Source organism: Dendrobates tinctorius, unplaced genomic scaffold (genome assembly GCF_039654945.1).
Source record: "Dendrobates tinctorius isolate UK_male_01 unplaced genomic scaffold, ASM3965494v1 ptg000062l, whole genome shotgun sequence".
Lineage (NCBI taxonomy): Eukaryota > Metazoa > Chordata > Amphibia > Anura > Dendrobatidae > Dendrobates > Dendrobates tinctorius.
In genome coordinates, this window is record NW_027361730.1 from 19,968,251 (window position 1) to 19,994,458 (window position 26,208).

The 26,208-nt window shown below is 43.2% G+C and overlaps 1 protein-coding gene across 4 annotated transcripts in view; it reads right to left on the reverse strand.

Annotated features, from left to right (window-relative positions):
• The window catches only part of KTI12 (KTI12 chromatin associated homolog), a 98,719-nt gene that overhangs the window by 44,376 nt on the left and 28,135 nt on the right, over nucleotides 1–26,208 (reverse strand). For all 4 annotated transcript variants that reach the window (XM_073579358.1, XM_073579359.1, XM_073579360.1 and 1 more), the window contains exons 3-4: nucleotides 21,459–21,510; nucleotides 19,469–19,521 (exon numbers count right to left, since the gene is read on the reverse strand). In XM_073579358.1, the coding sequence (XP_073435459.1) occupies nucleotides 19,469–19,521; nucleotides 21,459–21,510 (105 nt within the window). The remainder of the gene's footprint in view (nucleotides 1–19,468; nucleotides 19,522–21,458; nucleotides 21,511–26,208) is intronic.

The window sequence follows — 26,208 nt, forward strand, 5'->3', positions numbered from 1 at the left end:
GCCCGCACAGACCCCCGGCAGGCCCACACATCATGATGCGCACAGACCACGCATCATGATGACATCATTTCAGCAGCCAATCACAGCCACAACACTGGCTCATTGCATTATGGGAACTTCCGATTCCGGTATCCGATATTGTAAAAATATCGGTACTCGGTATCGGAATTCTGATACAGCGAATATCGTTCGATACCCGATATTTGCAGTATCGGAATGCTCAACACTAATCATAACTTGGCTTTTCATCAGTGAAAGATGGTTAAGAGAGTTACTAGGTCATATCGAATTAGGAGAGACCCCCCCCCCCCATATTGAAAAACATCCCCTAGAAATGACAGGCAGCTTGTTTAGTTACCAGTCACCACTTGGAAATACTTCTAACTACAATCTTAAGGGCCCGTTACACGTTTACACGTAGCGATATCGCTAGCAATTTCGCTATAACGTCACTGATTTTGTGACGTAGCAGCGATATTGCTAGCGATATCGCTACATGTGACACTTACCTCCGACCGGCTCCCCCGCGATGTTCGCTGATCGCGCGAGAACGGCCTGGGCCATTTCTCGTCGGCCGATTCCTGCTGGACTTCATGTGGCGCCGACGCGCGACGCTTGGACGCTGGCGGGAGGACGTCAGGATCGCCCCGTCTGACAGGTAAGTAGCGACCCCCGACCACTGATATGTCGCTGGTGAGATCTGCCTGTGTGGCAGCTCACTAACGACCACTTAGCGATGCACCAGCGATTCATGTTGTTGTCGGGATAGCTGGTGCATCACTACGTGTAACGGTACCCTTAGGCTGGTTTCACATTTGCGTTTTTTAGCGCTGGAAAAAAACGCACACCTGCGCATGCGTTTTTTCCCCTATATTTAACATGGGTGCGCATACCTGCGCACTGGTCAGCGCATGTATGCGATTTTCATGCGCTGCGTTTTTTTGGGGTGTGCGTTGGGATTTTCCAGACGCAGCATGTTGCATTTTTTGGCCCTGCAAAAAAGCGCATGCGCACATATGCGCACGTTTTGCGCTAAAAATGGCCATTATAGCCTATGGATGCGCATATGTGCGCACTGGCATGCTCATGTATGCGTTTTTTTGCATATGCGTTTTTTTTTTTAAACCATGGAATTTAGGGGTTTGGGTTAGAGTTAGGGTTAGTTAAGGGGGTTTAGGGTTAGGGTTATGGTCAGGGTTAGGGTTAGGGTCAGGGTTAAGTATGGTTTTGTTAAGGATTAGGGTCATGGTTAGGGTCAGGATTAGGGTTAAGTATGGTTTTGTTAAGGGTTAGGGTCAGGGTTAGGGTTAGGATTAGGGTTAAGTATGGTTTTGTTAAGGATTAGGGTCAGGGTTAGGGTCAGGATTAGGGTTAAGTATGGTTTTGTTAAGGGTTAGGGTCAGGGTTAAGGTTAGGATTAGGGTTAAGTATGGTTTTGTTAAGGATTAGGGTCAGGGTTAGGGTCAGGATTAGGGTTAAGTATGGTTTTGTTAAGGGTTAGGGTTAGGGTTAGGGTCAGGGTTAGGGTCAGGATTAGGGTTAGGGTCAGGGTTAAGTATGGTTTTGTTAAGGGTTAGGGTCAGGGTTAGGGTCAGGGTTAGGGTTAGTTAGGGTTTAGGGTTTGGGTTAAGTATGATTTGGTTAAGGGTTAGGGTCAGGGTTAGGGTTAGGGTCAGGGTTAGGGTTAGGGTCAGGGTTAGGGTTAGTAAAGTCATGGTTTGGGTAGTGTGAGGGGCCACCTAAAAATGTTGGAAAAAAACGCAAACGCGGTAAAAACGCGCTAAAAACGCATACAAACGCATAAAAACGCTGCGTTTTTTTCATGCATGCTCATAAAAATGCTTGAAAAAAACGCAGCAGTTGTATGCTTATGTATGCGTTTTTTCAATGCGTTTTTTTGCGGGAAAAACGCGCTGCAAAAAAAAGCAAGTGTGAAACTAGCCTTAGATGCTGTAGCTGGAAGCTGCATGCATCAATGCTCTTGATCTCATGCTGGGTTAAAAAGCAAGGGGAGAGGAATTAGAGCAGAGATGAGAGCAGCTCCAGCTGCCATCACACACCCATGTTGGCCAATCCAGTACCTCTGGGATCCACATTCCCAGAATATCATTGTCGCTTGCAAGGTCTTGTCCAAACATTGCCTCCATGGCCTCCTCATCGAGATCAATTTCTAGTTCCTCATCCAGATTGAGGTCATACAGTGCTCCAGGTTCCTGCTGCAAAGATACGCCATCTCGTCGACCCTGGTTGCGGTGAGCCTGAACAGTATGGTACAATCCAGCCGCTCTCACCATATTCTTTATTAACTTTACCCATTCCTCAGAGACTTTAGAACTTCCAACTATGTATTTTCCTTCATGTGACTTGTAGGTCATTCTGTCTCATTATGTACACGGGTGAGACATTCTGTGACTGTGCGTCAATCCAGCACTAGAAACTATAATTACTGCAATGTCTTATAGGAATCAATCGCAGAGGCCGCTGGTGGCTGCATAAATAATAAATGGTTTGGAAATTAAGTTGCAGATTGTGATTAAGCAGGACACTTATCTGCCTGTGCCGACACACTGTGTTCAATGTCCACCTGTCCTGATGGGTCATGATGCCGTAAATTAGACTTGTCTTTGCCATTTCCTTGTACTATTGGAACACTATGCAAAACCAATCGCTACACCTTCTGATAGGTAAACACAATCTAAAATGGGAGCGCACTGAACACTTAATATAATATACAGTGATGGAAATAAGTATTTGATCACTTGCTGATCAGTTTGCCCACTGACAAAGTCATGGACAGTCTATAATTTTAAGGGTAGGCTAATTTTAACATTAAGAGACAGAATATAAAAAATAAAATCCAGAAAATCACATTGTATAAATTTGCATTTTGCAGTGAGAAATAAGTATTTGATCCCTCTGTCCAACAAGACTTAATACTTGGTGGTAAAACCCTTGTTGGCAAACACAGCAGTCAGACGTTTTTGTAGTTGATGATGAGGTTTGCGCACATCTCAGGATGTATTTTCGTCCACTCCTCTTTGCAGATCATCTGTAATCATTTAAGATTTTGAGGCTGTCGCTTGGCAACTCAGAACTTCAACTCCCTCCATAAGTTTTCTATGGGATTAAGGTCTGGAGACTCGCTAGGCCACGCCATGACCTTAATGTGCTTCTTTTTGAGCCACTCCTTTGTTGCCTTGGCTGTATGTTTTGGGTCATTGTCTTGTTGGAAGACCCAGCAACGACCCATTAACCCCTTACTGCCATCGGACGGTATAGTACGTCCAATGTCAGTATCCCCCGCTTTGATGTGGGCTCCGGCGGTGAGCCCGCATCAAACTTGGGACATTTCAGCTGTTTTGAACAGCTGACATATGCCCGCAATATGCATGGGTGGAATCGCGATCCACCTGTGCCTATTAGTTAATTGCCGCTGTCCAACTGACAGCGGCAATTAATGCGCGCTTCCGGCCATTAGGCCGGAAATACGAGGAACGCTGACTCACGTGATCGAGGGTCATCGGTTCGTTGGTATAACAACCAGAGGTCTCCTTGAGACCTCTATGGATGTTGATTCTGAATTGTTATGAGCACCACCCTGTGGTCGGCGCTCATAGCTATGCAACAATTCTGCCACATAGAGGCGATCTGAGCATCGCCTCTAAGTAGCAGAGCTGATCGGGCTAAGGCAGCTTCTAGCCTCCTATGGAGGCTATTGAAGCATGCCAAAAGTTGAAGAAAAATGTTTTTAGAAATATAAAAAAAAAAAGACAAAAGTTCAAATCAGCCCCATTCAAAATAAAAAAAAAACAAAACAAAAAACAAAAAAAAACCACACATACACATTTGGTATCGCTGCATTCAGAATCGCCCGATCAACAATAAAAAGGATTAACCTGATCGCTAAATGGCATAGCGGGAAAAATCGAAACGCCATTACTACTTTTTTTGGTTGCAGCAGCATTGCATTAAAATGCAATAACGAGCGATCAAAAGAACGTATCTGCACAAAAGTGGTATCATTAAAACATTAGCTCAGCGCACAAAAAATAAGCCCTCACCCAACTCGAGATCATGAAAAATGGAGAAGCTACGAGTCTCGGAAAATTGCACAATTTTTTTTTTTTTTTTTTAGCAAAGTTAGGAATTTTTTTTAACCACTTAGCTAAAAAAAGAACCTAGACATGTTTGGAGTCTATGAACTTGTAACGACCGGGAGAATCATAATGGCAGGTCAGGTTTAGCATTTCATGAACCTAGCAAAAAAGCAAAAAACAAGTGTGAGATTGCACTTTTTGCAATTTCACCACACTTGGAATTTTTTCCCCCCCATTTTCGAGTACACGACATGGTAAAACCAATGATGGCATTGAAAAGTACAACTCGTCCCGCAAAAAATAAGCCCTACATGGCCATATTGACGGAAAAATAAAAAAGTTATGGCTCTGGAAAGAAGGGGAGCGAAAAACAAAAAGCTCCTTTCATTAAGGGGTTAATGTCCTGGTGGAGGGAAGGAGGTTGTCACTCAGGATTTTACGTACATGGCTCATCCATTCCCCTATTGATGCGGTGAAGTAGTCCTGTGCCCTTAGCAGAGACACATCCTGTGATGTATCACACAGGGGAAGGGGGTGTCTACTTAGCTCACCTCGGGGGAGAGGAGAGAAGAACCCAGCAGGCATCGGCTCTCTTGTCGCACCACTTGCCCCAGGTCAGTCAGGGAGCTGCACCATGGGCAAATAGGTTCCGGAAAGGCTTCCCTTATAGGTACAAGTTACTGAGGCGCTCCCAGTGAGAGGGGATATACATCACCAGTCCAGGCTCCTCACTAACACAGTACCGTATGATGCCACCAGTTGCTCGTTCGACATAAGCCCCGTCCGACAACAAGCTTATATCAGGTCAGAAACCAACCTGGGTATCGTATAATATAACTAACAGAGCGTGCGGACGTGGGGATTCGTGTATCGAGAAAAGAGCAGCCCAAGATTAATTTTATATTTAATCGCCAAAAAGGTGCACTAGAAATATACAGGTATACAGTCAGGAGTGTAGTACAAGGATAGGGTATAAATAGGTTTTAATACCGTTTTATGTAGCATGTGACCACAGGGAGGCGCTGACGGATCACAGGTCCAAGTCTAAAGCCCCTGTCACACACTGCGATATCGCTAGCAATATCGCTGTAAAGTCACCGATTTTGTGACGTTGCAGCGATATTGCTAGCGATATCGCTGCATGTGATACTTACCTCCGACCGGCTCCCCCGCTGGTTATCGCTGATCGTGCGAGAAGCTCCTGGACCATTCCTCGTCGGTCACTTCCTGCGGCGCCGACGAGCGACGCGTGGAGCCGGGTGGGAGGACGCAGCATCGCCGAGTCTGACAGGTAAGTGGCGATCCCCGTCCCTAGCGATGTCGCTGGTGAGGTCTGCCTGTGTGGCAGCTCACTAGCGACCACCTAGCGATGCACCAGCGATCCTGACCGCGTCATATCGCTAGTCGGGATCGCTGGTGCATCGCTAGGTGTAACGGTACCCTTAGTTACATGGTTTGCCTGGCTGCGTCAGCTAAGGGATTCTCCTGCCAGTAGAATAATCAAGCTCAAAATGAGCAGCTGTCTCTTATCTCCAAGACTGTTCCCTCCCACACTCTGTGCCTACCCCTGGGCTTGTGCAGCCTCTCTTCTCCTATCTCTGAGGTTATGATTTTCTGTCCAGACCCGTGGAGACTCATAACTTTCCGCCCGAAGCTCTGAATGGAATGGCAGTGCCACTAGATTCTGCTGGATTTTATCTGCGCATAGAGACTAAATATGCCTACCGTATGTAATTCCTGGTAGCTATGCTTTATAACTCAAAAACGCAAAGTGCTACAGGTGGCTGCCATGCACGGACATGTGGATGAAGGAATTCCGAATATGTGCTCGGCTAGTCTCAGATATTGCATTCTGTTATTATAGGTCATTTTCCAGATTCAATACCTCAGTCTTGCTGTGACCTGTAGTGCCCGAATTACACAAAAGAAGTTTAGTTTAGCTGTGCCTGCACTAGAACTCAGACACTTGTGCTAATTGGTGGTCACCGAGCTTCAAAGAGCTTGTTCCTGGAGTTTTTAATTAAAGAAAAACATTGCATTGCTTTTAATGGCCTTGGGGAATGCATGCCAAGGAAGGGGGGCTGAATGGTCTGAAGTATTTTTGAGCCAAACTTTATCTTGATGGGGAATTCAATCAGAAATCAAAATTATACCATTTTCCCATCTCTCATACCCCCAGAACATAATGTTTCCACCTCCATGCTTGACAGTGGGGACGGTGTTCTTTGGGTCATAGGCAGCATTTCTCTTCTTTCAAACATGGTGAGTTAACGCCAAAGAGCTCAACTTTTGTCTCATCTGACCACTCCCAATCACTCACAGAATCATCCAGGTGTTCATTGGCAAATTTTAGACGGGTCTGCACATGTGCCTTCTTGAGCAGGGAGACCTTGCGGGCGCTGCAGGATTTTAAACCTTTATGGCGTTATGTGTTCTTGGTGACTGTGGTCTCAGCTGCCTTGAGATCATTAACAAGGCCCCCCCCCCCGTGTAGTTTTACGCTGATCTCTCACCTTCCCCCTGATCAATGAAACCGCACGAGGTGAGATTTTTCTTGGTGACCCAGACTTATGTCAATTGTCATTTTGTATTTCCTCCATTTTCCTACTATTGCACCAACGGTTGTCTCCTTCTCACACAGCGTCTTGTGTATGGTTTTGTAGCCCATTCCAGGTTTGTGCAGGTCTATGATGGTGTCCATGACATCCTTACAAAGTTCTTTGGTCTTGCCCATGTTGTAGAGGTTAGAGTCTGACTGAGTCTGCGGACAGGAGTCTTTTAGAAAGGTGACTATGCAAGACAGCTATCTATAATGCAGGTAACGAGTTGATTAGGAGGGTCTAACAGGTCTGTAGGAGCCAGAACTCTTAATGTTTGGTAGGGGATCAAATACTTATTACTCACTGCAAAATGCAAATAAATTTATACAATGTGATTTTCTGGATTGTATTTCTTATATTCTCTTAATGTTAGAATTAACCTACCCTTAAATGATTAACTGTTTGTCTTTGTCAGTGGGCAAACTTACAAAATCAGCATAGGATCAAATAATTATTTCCTTCACTGTATATATATATATATATATATATATATATTTATGCAGAAATCACTGAATATCTAAACAGATCGACCTCCACATCTGCTCACATTCTGTGTAAGGATAGACAGATGTATCAAGATTACAGCTAACTATAGCAATCCCAATCCCATCACTGGTGTGTAGAAATCTCACAATCCTCCCCTGAGAACCATCATGTATGACCGTGCAACACTTTAATTATTTAGCTCTTGGCTTCAGGCTGGAATGGAAAACCAATGGGCCATGTATGATTTATACTGACATGTCTGTAGATGCATTGTTGAGACCCAATAGTCATTTTATCTAAGGAGACAGATATTTAAATCAACACACAGTTAACTCCAATGTCCCAATAACCTATTTCACACTAAAGGCCCTTTTACATTTAGCGATGCACCAGCGATCCAACCAGCGATCCGACCCGGTCAGGATCGCTGGTGCATCGCTAAATGATCGCTAGTGAGCTTTCATACAGAAAGATCTCACAGCGATGCAGCAGCGACGCAGCGCACGATACTTACCATTCACACACAGCGATCCTGCGTCCTCCCGCCCGCATCCACGCGTCGCTCGTCGTCACAGCAGGAAGTCTCAGCAGGAAGCGCCCGACGAGAAATGGAGCCGGACATTCTCGCGCGATCAGCGATGGACAGCGGGGGAGCCGGTCGTTGGTAAGTATCACACATAGCGATATCGCTAGCAATATCGCTATAACGTCACAAAACCAGTGACGTTTTAGCGATATTGCTAGCGATATCGCTTAGTGTAAAACCCCCTTTACTGTACATAGGTCTAAAATCTGAAATGGGCAGAATGCTGTAGATAAGCCCCTGATGGCAATGCCGGTACCTGAAAGCGCTAAAATGGGGTGACAGATTCCCTGTTGTCGATTTTTTTAAAAAGTTATGAAGCAATTTTTTTTTTCCTAGAGGGGACCTATAGGTCAGAAAATCCCCCAAAAGTTATAACATATTTACTACAACACCCTTCAAGGTATTTAAAACTCCATTCAGAAAGTTTGGAAAAAAAATGAATAGTTACATTCTTTCAGCTAGAATGATGCTTTAGCCTCAATTTTAATTTTCACAAGATGTAATGTAAGCGAATGTATTAAACAAGGTGTCAAGCAGTTTCTACTGAACGCTCCGATAAACTATATGTGGTTAGAATCTACTGTTTGGGCACATGGATTGGCACAAAAGCAAATATGTGCTTGAATTGTTTGCGGACAAGTCGCATTTGCAAAGCCCTCAAGGTGCCAAGACCACAAAAAAAAAAAAAAAAAAAAAAAAAAAATGCACAAGTTACCCTATTTTGGTAACTACATCCCTCAAATAATTCATCAAGAGGTGAAGCAACCATCTTGGACCCACATATGCTTCACGAAAGTTTACTGCATTTGGAAATAAAAAATTGTAGGTTTTCCACAAAAATATTGTTTTAATCCCAAATTTTTCATTGTTTTTCTACTTTTTACTTTATCCCTTGTAACAACTTATAAAGCAATATCTCCTGAATGTGACTCTACGCTTACAGAGTCTTGAGGTACCAGAACAGCAAAAATGTCAAGCCCCGCTTCTGGAAAATAGAACAGTCATATGTTATTCATGTAGGAGTGTAATCAGCATTTTCGTCTCACAGATGTTTCACCAATTTCTTTACGATTGGGCTGTGTATAAATGAAAAAATACTTTTGTTACATTAAAAAGTGGATGTAACCATTTCAGTGCACAATAAATAGTGCTCAGTTTGTGTTTGTGAAGACATGCACCCCTTATGGGTTTGTCCAGGACTTAACAATTGATGACATCTCGACGTTAGATTGGTGGGGTCCGATACTTTAAAAGATCAGCCTAAAATTGCTCTGGCAGTGACCCGAACTAAGCAATGTACAGTCATGATGAAAAATTTTGAGATTGACACAAAAATTTGGTTTTCACACTTTTGGAAACAGCAGGGTGGTTTGCTGGTGAAGGGGAAAAAAAAAATCTCTTTAAATCTTCTGCCTGAGCGAGTGTGAACGAGCTGAGTGTGACCGGAGCGTAAGGGTCCCGTTTCACATAGCGATGCACCAGCGATCCCGACAACGATACGATCTGGTAAGGATCGCTGGTGCGTCGCTAAATGGTTGCTAGTAAGCTGCCAAACAGGCAGATCTCTTCAGCGACGCAGCAACAATCCAGCGATCTATATAACGACCTCGGCGGTTGTTGGTACGGATATAGAAGGGTTAATGGTTTGCTTTTACCTGCCTTTAATTCTTCAATTGCCTTTCGCCTTTCATTGCTAGAATTTATTCTTATGACACAGCAGTTTGCCAGTCTCCTCTTCAAGGAAACTATGCTTCTTATCATATATGTTCTCAATAGTCAGCCACAACGTGTTCTGGGTACATGGTGAATAAAGTATGACCCTGAGGTGACGGTGGGGGCTACATGAGCTCCATAGAGTTACATTTGTTGTAAATGGTATAAAATATTGCCTTGTGTTTCATTACATCAGATAAAGTGATTTGCCCACGACCTGTGTGCAGTTTCCTTTGTCTCCAAGCGCTTGTAAATTAAGGGCGTAAACTCCTAATTTGGCCTCACTGGTGATCTGGCATGCCTGACTTTGGGTCAGAACAAAAACAGCTACAACAGTACCTTGTCACACAGCAGCTATTCTGTACGATTCCAGCCTGCGTCCCTGAGTTCTGCGTCGCCAACGAGGTCGCTTTTTTTCATCGTCGGTGTCCCGCTGGCCAGCATGCATCGCTGTGTTTGACGACGACGACGAAAAAATGGCCAAGGACATTCCAGCACGATCAGCGATATCCAGGGGGCGGTCGCCGCTACGTGTCACATGTAGCGAGATCGCTGTTGCGTGACAAAATCGGTGACGCTTTAGTGATCTCGCTATGTGAGACAGGAGCTTAAGTGCGAACGGTAGTAAGTGTGTGGCTTGTGATTCAGTGACTCTGGATTCAGGGAGTTTCCAAGGGAGGCATTACTGAATTACTGTTATATTTTATTAATACTTTTTATTTATCTTTTCTGTCTGGTGCAATCCCCATTAGGATGTGCTCCACTATTGCCAATGCCATCCAGTGTACATCTTGCCACATGTATGCAATCCTTGACCAGCCGGTCAAGGGTGCATACTGCTGTGCGAGATGTGGGCACGTTGTGCATTTGGAAGCCCAGATAATGGATCTAAATATGCAGCTGGCAACACGGAGATCCATAGACAATATGGAAAGAAGTCTTCCACTCACGGAGCAGACGCTCAAATGGGATAGATGGGGGGGGGGGGATGCTAGGTTGGAGCTGCAGGACAGTGAAGCAGCAAACTGGGTGACAGAAGGCGGGTAGAGGGAAGAGTGCCAGGGAGGCTAGTCCTGATCTGGCACAACCCAATATATTTGCCAAGTTGGCAGATGAGGGGAGTGTCAGTGCAGGGGTAGCACTGCTGCAGCAAGGCATGTCCTCTGAAAGCTGGAGGAGTGTATGCTCCAGTAAGGGGGGAAATAAGAGAGCAGGGCAGGCCAGACAGGTGCTGGTAGTGGGGCATATCTGTAAAGATGCCATGCCTGATCAATGCCATCCCAGTGATCGGACTAGTCTATCAGCACAACAAGGGTCCCACAACCTTGCCTTGACTCTCAAAAAAGTCAAATGATAGCCTCATCTCCATTTATTCACTACAAGAATGTGGTGGCCGTTAGTTGCCTAACCATGGGGAAGTAGGGTAAGGGGTGAAGCCCACATTGATCAGACATATATGGCATATTCCTGTCAATATACCACAAGTACATATGATGGGAATATCCTTTTAACTAATAAGAAAATAGCAATATTCAGCAGTAACAATGCTAAGCAACATAAAGAAGGCTTCATTACATCATGGCGTCTTTTCAATCAGCAGTGGCACGTGTCCTTAATCATCTTAGTACATTAAAAAAACACTAGTACGGGACTGGTAAATATCATGTGAACTTTTCCATTCATGACAAAACGCGCAGATGTTCCTACACTGCATTAAGATGGGGTGGACAGGACAGAATATCCAAAGCCTCGTGTAATTATTAGGTCATTACATTATCTTCATAGCAAGTCGCTAGAACAAAGGTCATTTCTACATACTTCAGACAGAAGGTTTTATGGCAATTGATTATTTGGTTATTTAATAAGCTGGACTCATTATCTACTTTCACCAGTCTTGAATATGTAGTAACCATCTGCTGTCTGTCATTATCTTTGGCTGGTCTCCATTTACTGATAGCAAATGCTGCTTAGACCAGTTTATTGTTTAGACTACAAAATGTGGAAATCCCATAGATTACCAGGAAAAAGGGGCTGTGATCACTACAACAGGGGACTTGATATACAATTTAAGATCATTTTTACCCTATAGCATATGTCAAACTCGGGCCCTCAGGGTGATTACCTATTTGGCATAGACATCGACATCGCACTTTCAATTGTATCGGCATCCAAGGATCCAATGCTGAAGGAGGCAGACATCAGCAAACGCTCGCTTCGCCATCGTTCTCCCTGTGCATCTGACATCTCAGAGCAGAAGGAGCAAAGTCACTATTTCGCACTCACTGTGCAGAGCCGTGAAGAGCTTCAGAGTGTTTGCTGCAGAGACTGGAGACACAGGGGACCAGGGAGAGGAGAGGTTTTTTTTTTTTTAATATGGGGCCCATTATACTTTATGGAGGACTATATGGGACGCATTATACTGTATGGAGGATTAAGTGGAGCCCTATGTGGGGACCATTATGCTGCGTAGAGATCACAGTTGAGATCACCATACTTTGGTGGGGGTCAAAGGGGGTTGGGAGGTGGGGGTACAGTAGGGTCATCATACTATGCGTTTGGAGGAATTTACTGTGGGAAGGTATGATATGGTGTTTCAAGCGGGGGGGGGGGGTCACGTATTGGCATCATACCTTCTTATCTGCATGTATCAATTGAACTGGCTTTTTATCCTTTATTACATATTTAAAATTAGGCCATTGGGCCACATGCTTTTACAGCGCTTATATAACATATTATTCCAGTATGCCCCATTTGTGATTACATGTTTATTTTTTTCAAAGATCTATTAATTAAAATGTACTTTAAAAGGACAACACCTTTAAGTTTGTATCCATATGAAAAAGGTTCATCATTATATTTGATAAGGATAAACTTCAATTGTAGTCATTTTTTATATACATATCAAGGATGGCCATGTCTTTGTCCAAGTTTTTAATTTTGGTCCTCTATGTATTTCAGTTTGACATCTCTGCCATATAATCTGGCCAGGAGCTATTGAGAACCAAGATTAGAAGTTACACAAAGTTAAATATTATCCATATAGGTCCATGATTATGCAAAAACATGTATTTTAATTATCTCTTATGATCAAATTCCTTGTTATCTAATAATTTACCATTGTATACAAGTGTGCTTTGGAGTCCATCATGCCATATGTGTGATTTAAAGGGAACCCATCACCAGGTTTGACTGATAAAGAGATAACACAACCACCTCTTAGTGCTGATATACAGCATTTTATAATGCTGTACATCTACGCCCTACCTGACCTGAAAGACAAGAAAAAGACCTTTTATTATACTCACCTGTGGGACTGTCTGGTCTTGGTTCGGCACCTCCCTTCTTCTTGCGATGCCGCCCTCTTTCATGCTTTGTGTAGATGATGCTTCCCTACGTCATCTACACAGTCTCTCCGCCATCCTGCTCCTGCACAGTCATCCACATTACTCAAGAAGGAGGACGGCATCACAAGAATAAGGGAAGCGCTGGACCAAGACCAGCAACACCCCTCGGACCGGGCTGCCCCGCACGGGTGGATAATAAGTTATTTTTTTTGCCTTGCAGGTCGGGTTGGAGGCATATATACACATCATCATTACAGAATGCTGTGTATCAGCCATGAAATATGGTGGTGTTCTCATATTGGTCAAACCCGGTGACAGGCTCTCTTGAAGCTACAGCAATATTCTTCATTAATACAGAAAGTGTCTAAAAATATGTATAATAAAGTATCTAATGGATACTGCTACCTCAGAATCTGACACTGCAAGGTGAAACTGTGCCAGGATATGCAGGTTAACACCTTGAGTGTCATGGACAAAAGTAGAATATGTTAACAACTGCTAATCATTTTGAACGCCAAAGACATAGTATTTAAAACTTAAGACTCCTCGACATGTTTTGCTGCGTATGATCAAAGGCAACATATGACAAAAGGCTTAATCCACTTTTTAAAACCTCATTTCATAGGTCTTTAAGTGCACTCCCCAAGTCCTAGACCAGTTCTATCTATCAGTCAATCAATTTGCCATCCCTGCATTGTATACCATAGGATTGCTGGCTCATACAACTAATGAGATGCTAGACTAGTCCAGCTAATAAAATCCTCAGAGCGATTTAACCAGAGATGGGAAGGTGAAAAGCTGTCCAATCGAATACTCATCCTTTGCGTCTAGCGATCAGCATGGTTTAAAACAATGAACGATGTGATAGCAACTCACGACCAGCAAACAATGTCAGACAAGTGTTTATACAGGTTGAGAATTGTGAATTAAACGATTAACCATCATAACATCCATAATGGTGCACCGTGTTCACACAGACCGATAATCCGAAGTGTCCGTTTGTTTAACATTCAAATTAGAGATACTATTTAATTTGAATACAAGAATTCATAAAGTATTGTACAAATTTCAACGATACTATAAAAAGGATATTTAAATGAATTAACAAAACAAAAATTTGGGGGCAACTACGAATATGTACGGTACTCGTCCCAGTGCTGCAGCTGCTACTGAGCTATTGCCTTGGAACACAGTCAGCCCTATTATGACTTCAATTTCTATTTGGTCAAATTGAGAGCAACCTCCATTTAAATTACACAATTTTTGAAAATTTTTAGAGAATTTTTCCACCTAAACAATATCATGCACGATGGACGAGCGTTTTTTGTACACATCGTTTGGTTGTTCTAACCACTCATTACACGATTATCCTGAACAATGGGTCATTGCCGTTAGAATCGGACACATTATCGGCCACTGTAAATGGGCTTTCGGTCTGGTGACAGATGCAATAGCAAAAGAGCACCAGCAAAGAAAGAAGGGGCTTAATGCATCTGTACTGTACAGATACACCTTCTGTGTGTTGCACAAATGAGTAGAGATTTGGGAGGAGGAGGTTTCACCATTCTAGCGCCAACAGGTCAAATCGCTCTGAGGATCTTATTTGCTGGACCAGTCTCGCAACTCTTTGGGGCAGATTTATTCAGACTGGCAATTTGGTGTTGAACTAAATTTATTAAAAGACCCATAATAAACTAGGGAGCATTTATAGACTGTCCGAAAGTCAGAAAATTAAAATTTACACCTACTATGTGCAGATTGGTGCAAAATTTTGCAAAATGTTCTGGTCTGCAGCTGAATACATCTGTCTAAGTTTCTGCCACAACACACTAGCTTTTTTAATTTTTGGCTACCATAGTGCAAAAATTGAAAATTTCGTTCAATTTACAAATTGCAGCAATTTTTTGTGCAACTGGCTTTTTTTTTTTTTAGGATTTGGTTTCACCTTAAAATGTCTGTGGTACACAGAAAACATTGTCCCATAGATAGTTTTAATGTACATATTTAAGAGACTCGTATCAAAGATTACTGCTCAGCATTAATTTACAAAATATGATATGATGGACTCCATTGGAAACGCGCTTTCAAAATCCACATATATATTTAGCATATTATTGAACATTAGGAACATGCTGCCAAATAACTGCTCTGATGCACTCACTTCTGCAAACAGCAGCGCTCCGCTCTTGTAAGATTGCAGGCAGAGAGCCGAGTATGGGCGAAATAGAGAGCCCATCAGCCTGCATACACAGCAGGAGCAAGGGCTCAGGGCTGTCCGTACCCGGACCTCACCAGTCAGCAGCATGGATTGAAGAGAATATGCAGTCACTAAATTACCTATTGTTGAAATTGGGTACATTTTATTTTTTGTTCAAATAATCTTTATTAAAGAACAAAAATTAGCAATCGTTACATTTTCACACTTGTCATTGGGGTTATTTCAGACACCAAATTTCCTGTCCTGACAGGAAGAGCTTACAAGAGTTTCCTATTTAGTATAGGCAGCATTATAATGACAGGTAAGAACTTACCGTAATACACAGCGTATAACACAAGATCCAGCAATCACAATAGGTGATGTCACAGCTGACCCTACTCCACTTCCCAATGACCTTTGCACACGCTCATTACATGCCTTAATACAGAAGACAGGGTCCAAGTATGTTCCTTGATGCTAATGTACAGTGCTGTGCAAATTAATTGGAGAAAGCATTTTTTTAAGTAAAATCTTAAGTTTGTTACCAGTCAGTGATTCAAACCAGTTTTAACTGCTTTGAACGGGCACTCACACCTGTTCAAAGCAGTTAAAACTGGTTTGAATCACTGACTGGTAACCAACTTACGATTTTACTTAAAAAAATGCTTTCTCCAATTAATTTGCACAGCACTGTACATGTGAATTTCTTGAAACAGTTCCATTCATCATTTTTGTTCAATTATTACTCTTGTCCAGACCAAGTCACAGATTACAGTAGATATTGACGGGCAATCTTTCATCTGGAACAACACCCTTTATAGATGACCGGTCACCATGTATGAACAGTTTTCTATGAAGATTTTATTTTTTTGTTTAACACTAGAAGTTCTTCCTGCTGAAAGTTTCCAGAGGGTACCCGATTTTAAATGAGATTTTATGAAATCTTACTTCACAGTGCAGTTGAAAACAGTGCCAATTTAAGAAGTGACAATTTTTGGAAACCGGTTCAACTTTTGTAACTAGGGTGAATCCAATATGAAAATGGCAGATACAACCTAAGGCTACTTTCACACATCAGTTTTTTGCCGTCAAGCAGGATCCGGCTATTTTTAGAAAAAACGGATCCGGCATAAATTTTGGAGAACTGTAGAAACGGATCCGTTTTTTTGCTGGATCCGTCTAGCAGGTTATATCTGTTTCTGGGGGCTAGCCAATTGGATCTGAGCATGCGCAGACTTAAAAAAACGGATCCGGTGGCTGGATCCGTCTTTTGCTGGATCCGGCGCATTCCGGCGCCCATAGACTTTCATTGTAGCAAAAAGCTGGAAGCGCCGGATCCGGCGCTTCCGGCTTTTTCGCCGGAGACAAAAAACGTTACAGTAGCCGTTTTTTCCAGACGCCGGAATGAGACAAGTAGCCGGATCCGGCAAAAAACGGATGAAACGCAATGCCATCCGGCACGATCCGGCGCTAATGCAAGTCAATGGGGAAAAACTGGATCCGGCATTGCATTTTGCCGGATCCGGTTTTACAAAAAAAAGCCGGATCGCGCCTGACGGCAAAAAACTGATGTGTGAAAGAGGCCTAACTTGCCATCTTTATTGGGGTTTTCCATAGCTTTAATTCTAGTGTAGGAAAGAGCAATGTGGTGGATCCTGGGCACTGCCAATAAGCTGCACCAATCCTCTGGAATGCTCTACCCCAAGAAATCAGAACTAACCACAACTTATACAGATTCAGGCGCTTCTGTTTAGAGCGGCCTATCACGCTCCATCAAACTCCACCGCACCCAAAAGCACCACACATACTGGCTGGTGACTTCCTCATGCAGCCTTTATCTAGCTATCCCAGATTCCCTCAATATGGCTGGACCACCACTGTAAATACACATCTGTACTTTGTCTCCCCCACCTCCTTGTAGATTGTAAGCTCTTACGAGCAGGGGCATCATTAACTTTGCTTTAGTTATTGTATTATCTTTAACGTTGCTACTTATGACTTGCATATGAACTGTTGAATTGTAAAGCGCTGCGGAATATGTTGGCGCTATATAAAGATTATTATATTATTACTGCTGCTAACAGAGCTTAATCCAGGCGATAAGTATATAAAAAAAGGCTAATTTATTGCAATATGTTTCGGAGTAGAGCCTACTCCTTCCTCAGGCATCGCTGCTCAACCTTTCAATCAATTGCCACTAAAGAGACTTTCCAAATTCATTATTTTTTTAATTGCAGCACATCCTTTGTTCTACATCTGTCTATTGGGTGTGACTGCAATCTTCAATAGGTAGGGAGAACAATATAATCCATTAGATGTAGACTTAATAATCATAGATACAATAATCAATAATGGCATTATCATGGCTTATCGAGACACTTTGTAATGGAGCATAACTATGAATTTACATCTGACCGTAATAGAACAAACTCTCAACCACATACCAAATAGATTTCAGAAATTACTTAATTGGGAATCATAAATCATATTAGATATTCTTGCAACAGCGGGATTAAAAGAAACTGTTGAGAATACAAGATGCAAGTTAATACATTAAAATAATAAATCAATATTACAATTATGTCTACACACTACTGTCTTAAAATTGCAACCCTTTGCTAATATATAACATTGATATTTATTGTATGTTTAGGTGTATAAAGACCCTTTCTATTCTGTTGTGTGTGCGCAATATATATTTATTAGTGCATGTATAGTTCCTTGCTTTTTGTTTATGCATATTTTTGTATTTAATTATATGTTCCTGTTCAAAACGAGGAGGCAGCGCTTCCTTTTTTGTTAAGCCTGAGGAAGAAGAAGGTTCTACTCCGAAAGGTGTAGCAATAAATTGGAAGGATTTTTTATTTTATTCTTACCGACTGGATTAACCTCTGTTAGCGGCAACACCCGGGATCCACCACATTCCTTCTTCCTTCACTTGTCAGGTTCTCTCTTTATTTGGTGCGAGTACAGCGGCCATTGCAGCCACAATTGGAATATTCATCAGTCCTTGCGTAGTTGTGCTGCACAAAACCTGTTCAGGTGAGCGACCAACCCTCCAACTCACCCTTAAGTGTTGCCCGCAGTGTTACACAAGGAGCAGCTCTTGTTTTTTTTCATCTCTATAGCTGTAATTCTAGGAACAGGTTAAAAACTGCAACTAGAACAAAAACGTTCATGCAATATTATTAGGCTATTAATATTAGATCAGCTGACTGCAGGGACAAAAGAGCTCAAGTGCAGATTCCACGGAGTTGTAATATTAGACTCAGCCACTACCACAAGTATGGCGCTGTGTGGTGAACCTGGAAGGGGACGCTGCACTGCTTTCAGCCAGCAGTTTGGAGACCCCCAACTGATCTTATATCAATGGCTTATACTAAAGCACTGATAAACATTAGACAGCTGTTCGATCGACAGCTATCATGCCCAACTCCCCCATACTCAGTTTGGAAGAGAGCTCATGTGTTCTCTAAGAGAAATCCACTTCCAGAGGGCCATCTGCCAGCGTACAGAAGGATGGACTTTTGGAAATCTAACAGGTCAGATGCTTCACCTCCCTGACAGCCTGTGTTGCGGAAAGAGTCAGATGGCCCCCATACATATTAGACAGTTGGCAAAATTACATCAATACTGGAGGGTTCAGCTGATTTACGTCTAATGTATATCAAGTAGATGGGGAAGAGAACACTACCCTGTTCTACCATGTCTGAACACGATGTGTAGATTCTGAAGAAGAACCTCTCGCTCCTGCCAGCTTGCAAGTAATTCAAAAAAAGAAATATTTTTGATGCAGGTTTGCTCCATAAATGCAGATTTTATTCCATCGTCATTTAACAATCACAACATAGCAGCCAATCATTGGCCATATTGGTTTTGGTCATATTGACCGAAATGTGTCAGTGAAGTGAAAAAATGACAGCATTGTTGTGGTTGTGATTTTTAAATGAAGATGGAATAAAGTCTGCTTTTGTGGCTAAAACCTACAGCAAAAGCCCTCGTCTTTCGAAGACTAATGATTATGGTGGATTTTAAGATACACCATTAATTGTAGCGTGCCAGGAATCCTTTTAAATCTTCTGTTTCTATGTATCATACAACTAATGCGCGTGCAACTTTATTAACAGAGAATGAATGCTTCTAGCACTGATCAAAATGTACACTGTTGGCATCTTAGGTCACCACCAGCAATATGTATAGCGCACCTGCACACACAACGAGCATTATATTTGCTTTATCTCTTTGACTTACGCATTAGACATCTCACACATTGTCTTCATTAATCTTGGGAAGCTTTGATGATCACTTGTCTTGAGGATACAAGATCATAAGTTTTAAAGTAAGTGTCATATGGCTATAGGTTGATGGGCCACTGACATCACACCTAGCTAAATTCATTTTACTATTCCTTACGTTAAATACAGTGGAAGAAGTTAAGCAGTCACCTTTAATATAATTGAGAGAGTCCAGAACGACAACATCTTCTTTATTTAATTTCCTAAAATAGAAGAAAATAATAATATATTTTAGTACATCAGTTTATAATTCTGCACAATCTAATCCACCCCAATCCCCAGACACAAAACCACCCACAAATTAGATTTGTTCAGTAGTATTTTGACCTCTGCTTAAGGAAATGTAGAGAGTTAAAACATTAAAAAGGTACTGAATGATCTGCGACATTAAGAAGCAGCCAAGACCTAAGAACATTTCCTGCCAGGTAAACGATGATGTTCAATTATATTTATTGTATTTCTTTTCACAACAGAGGAAAAACCACACACGAATGACTGGAATGACTGGCTGTAGCTCGTGGTTAAGGAGAACCTCTGATTCATAGGTACACAGGATTACAGATGCATCATCTACAACTTCTAAATAAACCCACTGCATCTTGTCAACAGGCCGATGGTTTTATAGTTCTCGGATTAGCAGAACTGCACCACAGATGCCCAATGTAGGGTATAAGATGCACAAACTCCTTTCACAGAACCCAAGTAGCTGTCATTCAGGAAAAAAAACAAAAAAAACCCTCGAATAAATACTTGGGTTGCAGCAAACTGACTTAATGCCATTTGTAGACCAGAAGAATGCAGGCTGCCACTCACAAACATGCTGGTGGGCTGCAGGGAAGCTAAGCGAATAAAAATAAACCACCTAAAAGGTTTGTGGTCTGCCCACAGGATAGATGATAGGGAGAACATTCGAGATCACTGGGGCTTGGACCACAGAGAAAAATCACCAATCCCAAAGCTTTTCATAGCAGGCGCACGTCCCTACGTCTCTATTCATTCTAGTCTATGGGTCTTGCTGGTCGAGGAGTTGTACTCTGCTCCATTAATTCTCAATGGAACTGCTGGAAACTGCTGAGGTGCATATGATAAACCTACACTCGTTTAAGACTGTGCCCATTCAGAGCCCCTTTCTGGGGATAGGTCAGGGTCCAGATGGTTGGACCTCCATTGATTGTAAAAATATCACCTATCAAGAGGTGATAAACCCTTTAAAGAGTTTATACCCTTTAAAAATTGGTTTAAACCCTTTAAAAAGGAATCCATCACCATGTTTTTGCCAACTATTCGGAGATCAGCATAATGTAGAGACAGAGAACCTGATTCCAGTGATATATCACTAGCTGTGCCGCTTGCTTAAGTTTTGATAAAGTCACTGTTTTGTGAGCAGGAGAATATCATTAGAGGATGAGTAAACATACTGTTATGCAGTCTTCCATATTTATGACTACTGCATAACATCCCCATTTAGAGAATCTGCAGTGGATTAAACAGTGATTTTCTCAAAACTGCATCAAGCAGCCCAGTAAGTGACACACCGATGGAATCAGGGTCTCTTCCCTCACATCATGATGCTTTCAGGTGGGGTAGCAAAAACCTTGTGATAGATTCCCTTTAAGGTTGATTTAGATTGATATGAAAACCATGAAAAGTAAGAACAATAAGTTCTGATCACCAACATGTTCCAGCTTAGCCAAGTTAAGGTGGCTTAGTAGTTAGTATGATCATCCTTGGCTTTCAGTTCAAACAAGGATACAATCTGAATGGCACTGAATCAATAATTATCCAGCACATCATCTTGATTTTTTATTCAATTCCTCTTAAAAACATTCTTACAAATCAAGACAGAAAGGGATAGCTAGTCCCACATGAGCGTAACACGTTCCCTGCACCTTCGTGGATAATTGCACCTGCTATGGACAATTCAAGGGTGAGCTAATAAACTTTTCTTTATGTTTAATCTGCATAGCGTTTGTATGCTCCTCTTGTGTCTTTGAGGGTTTGCTTCCAGACTGCCCAAACACACCAGAGGGTCAATTTGAAATTTAGATTGCGAGCTGCATTGTAGGCAGGGACCCATGGGGGTGATACCAAACGTAAAGTGCTGTATAAATCAAGAGAATAATGAGAAATTATGTTTCACCTTTCAACTTCTGCCCTTAAAGCTCCACGTAGATCTTTCTCTTTTCTGGCATCTGTAAGAGAAAGATTTGCTCTCGTTATTAAACTATTACTAGTTTTTCACATAAAAAATGAGGTTTTCAATGCAATGTCACTGTGCAGTTGATGTAAGATCTGAAAGAACAAGACTGATATAAATCCCATGGAGGCTTTCCATTTCATTATGGAAAGTACAATTACACCACTGCTACACAATGTGTCCTGGGAGCAGCAATTAGCACTGTACAGACACAGTGACAGGCTTTCATGCCAAGCTTTTCACCGGCATTAATAACATTTCACACTCACCAGATCTCCTAGCAACTCTAGCTGCCCTATGTCCGCCCTGACACCGATATAGCTAGCAGAGGCTCCGTACATGGGGTACACTCTACCAAAAAGCCAGACTTAAGCACTAGTCTCTTAGTAACAGGAAAATGTCACCAGGTTTTTGCAACCCCCCCCCCCCATCTGTGAGCAGAATAATTAATGTAGGAGCAGGGACACAGATTCCCTCAATGTCACTTACTGCCCTGCTTGCTAGAGCGGGGATACAATCATTGATTTATCTGCTGCAGGTGTAGCAGTTCTCTGAATGCTGAGCTCTGCATAACCCCGCCCACACCACTGATTGGCAAACACCTCCAAGACCACCACTGGCTTGCTAAAGAAACTGAAGCCAATAGGTGTTGAACTGGCCAAGCATGTCTCCAGACCAAATACTCTATTACGCATCTGTGGGGCATCCTCAAATGGAAGAGGGAGGAGCACATAGTCTCTAACATTCTTCAGCTCCATGATGTCATGGAGGAGGGGAAGAGGATTCCAGTGGCAACCTGTTTAACTCCATGCCCAAGAGAGTTAAAACAGTGCTTGAAAATAATGGTGGCCACAAAAAATATTGACATTTTGGGTACGATTTGGCCATTTTCATTTAGGTGTGTAATCATTTTTGTTGCCAGAGGTTTAGACATTAATGACTGTGTTGACTTACCGTATTTTTTGGACTAAGAGACAGTTTTTTCCCAAAAAATTTGAGCGGAAAATGTGTGTGTGGGGGGGGTGCGTCTTATAGTGTGAACGCAGGCTTACCAGGGGGTTGAGGCAGTGGTGTAACAGCAGAGTAGTCAGCGGCAGAGGTGTGGCGATGCTGTGGCGGTGGGGAGCGCACGTGAGCAAGGTCTCTTCCTTAGGATGCCAGCGGCAGCAATATGTCCATGCCGTGCAGAGCCAAGAGTATCATCGGTTTCCCTGTGGCCATCTTCCTGAAGCCGTGGGCCGCGCAGATTGGGATCTCGGCGGCCCCCAGCACTCAGCTCTGCTAGGCGCGGACACATTTCTGCCGCCGGCATCCTGAAGAAGGGACCCTGCTCCATGCTCTGCCTCACCACCGACACCGGACCCACAGCATCGCACCCCGAGACTGCAGCATTGCCCCACTTCTGCCGCCGCCGGCTTTCTGAGGAAGGGACCATGCCTCTTGTGACCTCACTGTACCACCGCCGGCCCTCAGTTAAGATACCTTAAATTTCGACAATAAGACGGACCCCATCTTATAAAAATATTTTTTCTGCCATTTTCCCACCACAAAATTTGGGGTGCGTCTTATGGCAAGTTGCATCTTATAGTCCGAAAAATATGGTATTTAGAGGGCTCACCAAATTTACATGGCTATACAAGCTGTTCACTGACTACTTTACATTGTATGAAAGTGTCATCTTCAGTGTTGTTCCATGAAAAGATAGAATAAAATAGTTACAAAATTGTGAGGGGTAAGCTCGCTGTTTTGGGGTCATATTTGACACAAAACTTTCCTTTATTCCCCATTTCCAATCACTCACTTGCTCGTATCACCTGCACCTTAAACCACATCTCCAAAATCCAAAAATTTCTCACCTCTGAAACTGCAAAAACTCTAAGACTGTGTGCACACAGTGCATTTTTGGTGCGTTTTTCACTGAGCGGAAATGAGCCAAAAACGCTATGAAATCCTTATGCCAGCTAATTCAATGAGAATTAGCACATGATCAGTAATTTTCCTTGAGTATTTGCAGTGTTTTTTTTCTGCAGAATGTCAATTCTTTGTGCAGATTTTTAGTGTTTTTTCACCCTTTGACTTCAACAGAATCAGTCAAATCCGCAGCAAAAACGCAGGTATAAAAAAAGTTTGCGGATTTGCTGAGTTTTTCCTTGCGCAGTCAGATGTCAGCATGACCCCACAGCTGTGACCTTTGGTAAAAAGCTTACTGCAGGTCAGCAGGCGTTGGCTGATGAGAGACTACTAATCCCATCAGACTATGTCTATACATAATCAAATAAAAAAGAAAAGCATATACTCACCGAACATCAAATGCCCAATGCCCTTGTCTCCTGTAAACAATCAAAAATAATAAACCACCATCTACTCTCCTGTCCACCGTAGTCCACGTAATACCAAATGTCCCACGGCGATCTCAACTGTAGAACAGTCACATCGGAAGATGTGACTGCTCTAACCGGCTGCACATTGACATGTTGAGGTTAGGCAGATTTCATAAATATCAAAAGCTACATAACACTATCTTATAACTGAGAAGACTAGCAGAGCTGAAGAAGATAAATTAATGTTTTCTCAAAAGTAAAGCCAGAAATAGATTAAGTAATCCACTGTTAGAATGGGGTTTCTCAGATAGGGCAGCATAAACCTGATGTCAGATTCTATTTACTCTTGCTTTCAATGACATGTTAAATTATAGGGCCATGTAAGGTCTATTGCCAGACAATGTTTTAGTAAAAATAAAGTATATGTCAATCTCTTAATCTAAAATAACACATAACTGACATGGGAACATTGTTAATATATTGAAAAGTGTAAGGCCTGTTTCACACATCCGTTTGTCACCATCAGTCAAAATCCGCCGTTTTGGAAAAACATGGATTTTTGTGAGTACTCACCGTAAAATCCTTTTCTCCGAGACGCTCATTGGGGGACACAGAGACTGTGGGGTGTGTGCTTCTGCCGTCTGGAGGCTGACACTAAGTATACAAAAAAAGAGTTAGCTCCTCCTCCGCCGTATACAACCTCGCCCCCAGACCGGGCGTAACTCAGTTTAGTGCATAAGCAGTAGGAGAACGCGCCTTAAACTCAGGCAAGAAATTATAAGTCTGAAAAAGGGACCACCCTGATCCTTACATAAGGATTTGTATAATTCAAAATAAACAGATGCCAACTGGCTAATAGGGTGGGTGCTGTGTCCCCCAATGAGCGTCTCGGAGAAAAGGATTTTACGGTGAGTACTCACAAAAATCCATGTTTCTCCTTCGTCTCATTGGGGGACACAGAGACTGTGGGACGTTCTAAAGCAGTCCCTGGGCGGGATCTTAGCTCACCCAATCCATGCTATTTTGCGCCCCTGATTAGAGGTGCGCAACTGCTGCCTGGAGAATCTTTCTTCCCAGGCTTGCATCCGAGGATGCCTGGGTATGTACGTTATAATGTTTGACAAACGTATGCAAACTGGACCAGGTAGCTGCTTTGCACACCTGTTCCGCTGAAGCCTGGTGTCGCAGTGCCCATGAGGCACCCACTGCTCGAGCCGAGTGTGCCCTGATCCCTGCCGGAACCGGCGTGCCACTGATTTGATATGATTCTTGGACTGTCAGACGAACCCATCTGGCCAAAGTCGCTCTGGACGCAGCGAGTCCCTTCCGCCGCCCTTCTGGAATCACGAATAGAGAGTCTGTCTGGCGGAATGGCGCTGTCCTTGTCACATATCTCCTAAGGGCTCTTACCAGATCCAGGGTGTGCAATGCCTTTTCTACCCTATGCACCGGTGCCGGGCAAAACGAGGGTAAGACAATGTCTTCGTTGATATGGAATGCAGAGACAACCTTCGGCAAGAAGGGGGGAGCTGGCCTTAAAACTACTTTATCCTTATAAAAAGTCAGGAACGGCGGTTTACAAGATAAAGCCGCCAGTTCCGAAACCCGCCTAATAGATGTTATTGCTACCAGAAAAACGACCTTCCTGGACAGGTAAGGTAAGGAGACTTCTTGTAACGGTTCGAAGGGAGGTTCCTGAAGGGCCCTGAGCACTAAGTTCAGGTCCCATGATTCCATCGGTGCCTTATAGGGGGGTACTAAATGTGCGACCCCTTGCATAAACGTTTTAACCTGCCAGACCGCAGCGACCTTTCGTTGGAAAAGCACCGACAGGGCCGAGACTTGCGTTCTGAGCGAACTCGGAGCCAATCCCGCGTCCAGCCCTGCCTGCAGAAAAGCCAGTACGTTGGGGATCGAAAAAACCAGAGGAGCCACTCCGCGATCCCTACACCAACGGAAAAACACTTCCCAAGTCCGATGATATACCTTCGCCGAGGAAGGCTTTCGGGCACTCACCATCGTGGCCACCACATCGCGCCTGAATCCTGCCTGTGTTAACAGCCAAGACTCAATGGCCACGCCGTCAAACACAGGGCCCCTAAGTTCGGATGGCAGATCGGCCCCTGGGACAGTAAGTCCGGCCGATCTGGGAGACGCCAGGGTACGTCCACCACTAGTTGAACCAGATCTGCATACCAGGCCCGCCGAGGCCAGTCTGGGGCCAGCAGAATTGCTGGAACCCTCTCTCTCCTTATCTTTCTGATGACTCTTGGAAGCAGAGGTAGCGGGGGGAACAAGTACGGGAGCCGAAACTGGCTCCACGGAAGCACCAGAGCGTCTGCTGCGATTGCCTGCGGGTCGAGGGATCGAGC